General features: G+C 32.0%; 1 protein-coding gene across 1 annotated transcript; it reads right to left on the bottom strand.

The window, feature by feature from the left end:
* Positions 1 to 255: 255 nt before the first annotated feature.
* LOC105616985 lies at positions 256 to 3,270 on the bottom strand. The gene is made up of 5 exons (XM_012198566.1): positions 2,661 to 3,270; positions 1,775 to 2,020; positions 1,141 to 1,505; positions 908 to 1,062; positions 256 to 562 (listed from the first exon to the last, which is right to left on the bottom strand). The coding sequence occupies exons 1-5, from the start codon at positions 3,268 to 3,270 to the stop codon at positions 256 to 258; spliced, it is 1,683 nt and encodes a 560-aa protein (XP_012053956.1).
* Positions 3,271 to 8,724: the final 5,454 nt, after the last annotated feature.

Here is an 8,724-nt window from a genome sequence, read left to right as displayed (position 1 = left end):
TTGGAAAACGTCATATGTTTTTCCATTTGCAGCACAACTTCTTGAAGTGTACTCTTAATAGATACTCTTTGAATAACTTATTTCATCTTGATATTTATATAAAATGATATTTTTTAATTATAATAGATATGTGGCAAGAATTTATATATGATTAAACTATCTTATAGTAGCATTTTTACATATCCTCTTTCATAAGAACAATTTTAAAGTAAATATGGTTATTGTGTTATATTTAACAGTCGTCAGAATTAGGGCTTAAGGAGAGAATCGTGGTATCCAAGAATGTACTCGTCTATGACGTCCAAGATTGCATTTTGGTTTCAGAAGAGCCAACAAAGCTAGAGCAGCTCCTAAAACCGACACACCGCACAAGGCGCCGGCAGTGATGTCGTGAAGAGGTGTACCGTCCTTTGGAGATTTAGCTGCAAGTAGCAAAAGACCAGCACAGCTCAATGCTGATAGTCCAGCTAAGCCGAGTCCTGTCCAGGTCCTTCGCAGACTTCTGCATGCGCCTGCTAAAGCGCAGCAGGCACCGCAACCGACTGCACTGTCAAAGTAGTATCTAAAAATAACAATGTTCTATTAAAAATGTCGATTATAAAATTATTTATGTATATAAAACACATGCTTCTAAAATGTTCTAATTATTGTTCTATTTGAATAAAACTGATATCAAACATCAGAATTTTTATTCGAAAAGTTCTCTTTTTAAAAAATAATAAGTACTTATAAGATAAAACATCAGAAAGTATTATATTGAAGATTATTATTATCTTTGAAATTTATATTTCAAGTTTACGTATCTTTATGCACTTTTTTGCGCTCAATTCTCATTAATACTCTTTAATAAGTTTATTTTAAATTTTCAAGAGTTAATTTATTAAAATCAGAAAAAAATCTTTTATACCTTCTTCCTTGCGACCAGGATAGGTACAAGGCAAGGCCGCATGTGAGGAGACCGACTAATATGAGAAGTATTGGTGCGCTCTTTCTATCACTTTTTTCCATGCCGCTCGCCAGAGTCGTATTCGCGTCGCTATTTGGTGGAGATAATGGTGGTACCTAATACGAGAAAATCTTTGTTAAACTAATGATTTTTTTTTATCTCTATTGTATCATTATCTGTTTAGTATCACTTACGACAGCGGTTCGAGCTAAAAATGCGCTTTCTACACTTTGATAATTTTTCTTATCAGCGGGTACCATCTGATATTTGGGCGATCCGGACATCATCGGCATGGACTCGAGGCCATTTTCTGTATAAGCATAGCGAGGTGGCGGCTCATGACTCATATTCATTAAATCAACTGGGGCAGTACCAACATAACGAAGCCGACCACAATTATTGGCTGGACAAAGATCCTGCTGTCGGGACGAATTCTCCAGCAGAGGAAGACATCTGCGAGCTGATGATTCCTTATTAGGTGTCGAAGTCTGAGGTCCTATAGGCGAGAAGACTCGCTGAGGTGTGTTTTGAGGAGTTGTGCGCGTTGGAAAAGTGCGACCTAATAAAAGTAACAGAAAAAGAAACTTTTATTTTAAAAATTAATTAATATGAAATATGATTAACAACTTATGAAAGTATGATATCTGAAGAAATTATATATTTTTAATTTTTAAGCATATTTCTCTAAAATTTTGTTACTCTCTGTCTTCTGACGAATTGAATCAAAGTTTAATTTATACAATATTTATTTATTATCGTGTCGTAAAAAGATTATTTATTATCATATTATGAGGATCGAAGAGGACAATGCAATAATAAATTTCGGACCATCCGGAGATCCGCCAGGAGTAAGTGCCCTTCGTTGCGGTGTGCTGATTTGATTGAATGATTGTTGCCTCTTCGGTGATAGTGTCCTCTCTTCGGATCTGGATCTCGGTTTTCTGGGTGTAGATAATATTTCGTGTAATTTCTGAGTAGCTAAATTATTCTTCGGTGACACCGAGAGTTCTTGCATGTTTCTCTCCGGAAGTGCCGGCGGAATCTCTTCTTGCAAAGGTACTCTGACGTAACGACCTGTTGCAAATTGTACAAATTTGAATAATAATTCATATGTAATAATATATTAATATATTTATATCAAATAATCGAATAATTTTTATTAAAAATGTTTTGACTGTATAATATTAGCTAAAAGTATCAGTCAAGAAATTAGTCAAAAAAACCAGTTTTAATCGTAAATACCCTTTGAAATCAATTACAAAAAATTAAACAAATAGTTTGGCTTATGCAGCTCAACGACTATCATATTTTGTTGTAGTTTTAAATAAATAATTCTTTTAAATAAGTAAGTGGATTCGAATAAATGTTTATTAGAATTTTATAATACATAAAGAAATTTAATTTAATACTACTTTCTTCTCAAATTCTTAAGTAAATACTGCAATATGAAATTTTACATAGGAATTAAGAAAAAATAAATTAAATAATAAAATAAACAATAAAATTAAATAATTTTAAAATTAATAAAAAAATTGTATTCAAAATTTATATAGATACTCAAAGATGTAATAATGAAATCTATGAATTTTATATATTTTTTGTAATACTTTTGAGATGTGATTCAATAAGGTACCCCTTAAATAATGACAAACACGATGACAAACATGAAGAAAGGCTCTTATATTTCTGAAACTAAAGTTAAAAGTTGAATTACCCTGCGGAGTGTTGATATGTCGAGATGGCGATTTTGCATTACTCCATTGCGAGTTGTTTTCTTGATAATCTTGATCACCCGGTATAACAGCATATCTACCGGCATTGCTACGACATGTCCGCGTCTGCGGCCCTCCTCGATCGTCTTGGTTGGTTGCTGGCGCGGAACGTTGTTGCACCTGCTGGTGTGGAATGAACTCATACCTCGACGAGTTCCTGCGCGGTAACTGATTCCTCTCCGCCTCGTCCTGCTCTATGTATTCGTATCTTGAGGACTGGTTGTAAGTCACGCGAGATTCCTCCACCGGAAGACTGGCGTATCTCCTGTGCGTGGGAGCCCTGTTACCCTCCAGATAACAATACCGATCCCGCGACTCGCGGACGTCTAGCGTTGTCTCTGGCGGAGCTTGGAAGGCCGGATTGCTCTGACCCGCGACGTGACATTGCAATTGCAACGGCGGCGGAGGCGGCGGCAAATCGTCGCTTCCTTGAAATTGCTGTGGCGGCGGCGGTAGGTCGTTAACATGATCGTCCGGGATGTACTCCGATTGACGGCAAAATGACGGATTCGTGTAGCAATGCACCGGCACCGATTCAGGTGGCTGAGCCATGATTGCTGTTCGTAGCTATCTCATCGAATGATGTGTATTTCGCTTTTCGATAAAAAAAGAAAAATAGACATTTTTGCGATGCAATCTTCGCAATGAGCGTTGGGAAACTTAAAAGATAAAAATTATTGTAAATAATTAAAAAGAGAAAATGGTCAAAATGAAGAAAGAAAGAAAATGAGGATGAAAAAAATGATTAAGAAAAGAAGATGATTAAGAATTAAATCGTGCTAGTATGATTCTAATGAATAAATCTGGCATTAACTCGTAGAGATAAATTGAAAGTTAAATGGTTAAATCTGAGACGTTATTAGCTAAATAAGTAGTACGTTTAACAAAGATCTAAATAACTTGGCGAATTTTTATGGGCTGTCGTCAGTTCCGTTTAAATAAAATATTCTCTAAATTCAAGTGCAAAATATGATAAGAATTAATAAATATTTTGCTTAGCAAATTTCATTTATAATAATTGATTCGAACTTTTTGCGACAACTTTTAAAATACTGAATATTTAAAAGTAATCACAGGCGTGTTAGATCTTCAAGATTTATAAATTAAATTATTAAATACCATGTAGCACTGATAAATCTCACCGATATTGTTGACAATCTTTTTTATGATCACAATTTATTCTCTTTTACGAACACGCACAAATTGATGAATCTTTTAAACACTGTTATGCATTAATTAGAAATCAAAAACATCCAAAATCGCTAGGATTTAAGATCGATTGACAAGTATAACTAACATACTACTGACATAAATAGGAGATCGCCAAGTCTCCAATGCGAAATTCACTATTTGAATTGATGGCGAGTCAATTTCGCATATTAATTTGCAAATTGTTTTACACATCTTATATATAAATTTCAAAAAATATTGTTACACATCATTTACACAAATTTCTAATACATCCTTTTTTAACTTAAGAATTAAATAGCATTATCACACACCAATTGAAGTAATCACTCAATTTCTTTGAAGAACACAGCCATTAAATTAGGATTATAATATGTATCGAAATAATGACGAATTTTTAATAATGTCACTTATATAAGAATGCGTTTTTTGACTGAAATTAATAATAAATTTTTAATTTCTAATCTTAATTAAAAAAAATAAAGATTAATTCTTTGTGAACAGAATACAATATGTTGGCGCGTAAAAGTGTTCGCCAAGGATGCGCATTTCATTCTCTACGCGATGTGCTCACGACCGTTGCCTTCGTTAAACTGTCTCGCAAGTTCCCTTAACAGCAGATGCGCAAAGGGCGTTTCTCCATGCGTTCCCTCGTATCTGCGCGTATATATGCGACTGCTCGGGGGGGTTGTCACGGAGGGGTTTCACGTAATACGGGCCCGGTGTCCCTTCATAGAGTGGGGGCCCTTCAACTATAATATGCTTCGCCCAGGGTTTCGACCGTTGCTTCTTTTCGACTGTTGTTCGAGTAACTTTTCTGATGATGTAATTTAAACTTTAAATGCCTGCCAAAGAATGCGTTTATCATTGGACTAAATTCGAGATTTTCTCGATTTAATATAAATGTTTATGCAAAATCCGTGACGTTCTTGAACATTCTATTAAATAATCATTCGCTTATTATAGTAAATACATTTAAAAAATGCTTGAAAGCAACAAACATATTTTTCTTTCCATAATAAATACAAATGTTTAAACATAACATGCATTTTTTTTCAAAAAGGAAATAAAAAGCTTTGAAAGAAACGATGTTAAAAATAAACCTTGTACTATTATGTTGCCCTAATTATTTATTATGTTCTTGTGGATTTTAATATCTATTGTTTACTTCAAATTACTTCATCTTAATTTTCATACATATTTTAATACATACATAATATAAAAACATTTTTTAATTTATAATAAAGGTATGTAATTATATGCTTGTATAAAATAAAAAACGACTGCAATTTAGATTGTCATGGAAAGAACTCAGATTGAGGATACCATAGTTGATTTTCTGGGCAGCTGCCACGACCGTTGAGACGCGTGCCCCGATAAAGTAACAGCTGCTCCAACACAAATGCATTTCGGTCGCAAACACGTTGTACGCCTTGTTCGCTCTTACCAAGTATCGAGTATATGTTTCTCGTACCGGCACGTTAACGGCCAAAAAGTCACTTTAATGAAAGGATTCGAAATTCGGCGCGCTTGGTTCGTACGACGGAAACGCCAAAAGTACGCATTTCGGGGCATTTTTACGAATAAATACTCATGTGAAAGTACAGAGAAAACGAGGAGATATCACAAGAGAAACCAGATCGATCCTCTGATCGACATATTTTCACGCTCGAACTGTTAATCGAATTGTTTTGCGATTTACGGTAAGTAATTTCAGAATCTTTTATCAAACATTTCTCCAGGTAAAACACAAAAGTAATATATCATAATAATCATCATGATTTTATTTATCATTTTAAGTTTAGTTATAAATAACTAATAAAGTCATGATGACGCCTTATGATTTATTATAATTCTATGTTCTATCTGGTCTTTGTTTTTTGAAGAAATTTGAAAATTTCTAAAGGCTCTTTATTTTCACATAAATTTTTCGCGTTAATGACGCATGAGAAACAATAGTTGATGAGCTTATTCTCTATATTTACATCTTTAAATAAATCTAGATATATGTGACTATTTATGAATTATTTCTTGTGATTGTCATATATTTTCAAATCTATAAAATATGATACTAGATATTACATCTTTTATTTCAAATAATAATGCCAAGCAAAGCAAGCAACAACGTCTAACTGTATCTCTAATGCACGTCTTCCAACTTGTTCCACATGCAACAAATCATGCATTGATCGTGATTATCTCTATGTGTACGGAGTCACGCACTAGAATTATATGATTTTTTGCAAATCTTTCTAAAACGCGACTTCGTCCGCTTGAACGAGTTTGCGGTTCAATCAATGTTGCAGGAAGTTCGATGTCTTCAATGCCAACGTTCGATTTTCTCGAAAGCGCTTCATAATTTTTGCATAAATAATTTATTGACGGCAGAACGATTTTGCTGTAACATCGTGAAAGTTCTTTCTTTCGTTTAATTTAATAGATTGTTGCGATCCGGTGAGATACTGTTATGGTGAATTGTGCAAGTTTGTTTACTACAGCTTTATTAAACTATACTTTCTTGATCATTGTCTTAATTATACAGCGATATTAATAACAATAATCCTGTTAGGATCAGTTAAGCAATCGCATTAGGTAATTTTAGTCCTTATCCAGCCATGATTATTATCGTAAAAAAACATTGAAGAAATTTTGAAGAGAGAGAATGGTACGATTTTATCTCTTATATTCTATCTACTTTTAGTTTACTACTTTAAGGTTATGCCACATTAGATAGAAATTTATGATGCTTACATAATAAAAAATATATTTATAACTAGTTTCACTATAAAAGAAAATTAATAACTTTTAATTGCCTATGATAAAATTTCTCTGTAATTAAAAGCGATGAATATTAATTCAAATATCGTTCTAACTTAGGATTATTAATAATCATGATGGTCAATTTGGTTATAATAAATGATCTCGATATTTAAAATAATTTTAATAGAAATTTTTTTTGCGTCAGTTCTTGGCTTATTCGGTCGTAAAACTATGCTCGAAAGCATCAAATTAAAAAAAATATAATTCTTTCATATTTATTATAATTTAACAGTAACAATTGAAAGATTTTGTACTGTTTCTTCATTGTTTTACGCATTTCTATGAGAATTCTGTTGGAATGTAATCTGCAGATGATCCATTGAAAAGGTCGTATGCTGAACTCACGTGTTTCTGTAGCTAACAATAAAGGTTGACTCACTAAGATCCTGGGATACGTTTGCTCTCTGAGAAGTTATCTTCGATTATAACGGGACTTTCACACCAAGTGGAAGTTTTCGTTAGAGACAAATAATTATTATTCTAAAAAGTCATACTTAAGTCATACTTAAATACATAGATTTTCGCTATGATAATGTATTAACATTTTGCTCTTTTTTTTTATTAAAACATTCAAGTATACAACAAAGAAATTTCATTACTTAAAAAGTAATTATTTTTATATTTTTCTTCTGTTTTATTCATGCTTTCATTGTTTTTTCTTGCATATTTGCACGTATAACAATGTGATATATGATAAAGAGAAAATGCAAGATAATATCTATCTCTCATTGCCAAGATCGTTTTGCCACGCAAGTATGAGACGTCGATGATGTGAACAGGATTTAATGCTAGTCAAAAGTACGCGCTTATCCGACGCTGTTCTATGTTGTCCCTTTCACTGCAAGTCGGTTGCGTGGGAGGCTCGTTCAGTATTTCATAGCAATTTCAACGAAGACTAGTCTTCATAGTTCAGTCACTACTCAAGTACCGCGCGCGAATGATCGTTTATCAAGCCGTAAGTTCAATGCTATCAAAATACAATATCCAAAAATGTGTTCTCCGAAAGTTGATTGAACCAAAATTAATTCTTGACACGGAAAAAGTATGTGATCCATATACTACCATCAGTACATATTTCATAGACAAGTTTGCTAATAAAATAAAATTTGTAAAATTTAATTATTACTTATGTAATTATATTTTGTTAGATATGCATTTTCACATTTATATGTTTATGAACATAAAGTTGATATAAAATTAATATAAATTAACGTTATAAATGTTAATTATCTCATAATATTTATAAAAAACGTTTTGTATGATATAGTATGTTAATAAGATTAATTTTTTTTATTAAAAAGATTATATAACCGATTATTACATGTAGTAAATATTGAAAAATAATTTAGATTTGTAAACTTTGATAGCAAAATTAATATTATTTGGATCAAATATTTATAAAATTTAATATAATTAAAAATAGTATAATTCTCAAAAATTTGATATTTAATTTCTCAAATTTTATATGTTATACAATATTGTAATATTGAATTATACAATATTGTAACATTGAAATAAAAAGAAAAAACTTTACACTTTTATACAATTTTTATAGTTTATTCTTGTTATTTGAATTATTTATCTTGAAATACACATTCATTGTTCGTCAGAAATTTCACCGAAGATTCACACGGGTTGACGTGTTAATTCGACATAAAAAACGAATAAGAAACAGGAGCATACTTGCAACATAATCGCATTACGTCTCGTAATCAGTTACATAATACTAGCACGAGAAAAAAATAAAAGATCGACGATAACGACGCGTCTAATTCTTCAACCTATTAACTGAATCGGTCACACGAATAAATTACAATAAATATAAGCCAAATTGCAAGATAAAAACTGGTTTTGGATTAATTTAATTGCACAACTCTGAAATAAATTCTTTACTTGAATGTTACTTCAATTATCGCGTACAATTTCCTTTCAATCTCACGTTAGTCTGCACAGCGTTTCGGTATATATATATATATATATATATATATATATATATAA

Source organism: Atta cephalotes (assembly GCF_000143395.1).
Source record: "Atta cephalotes unplaced genomic scaffold scaffold00011, whole genome shotgun sequence".
Lineage (NCBI taxonomy): Eukaryota > Metazoa > Arthropoda > Insecta > Hymenoptera > Formicidae > Atta > Atta cephalotes.
This window is presented reverse-complemented; position numbering and strand designations above follow the sequence as displayed.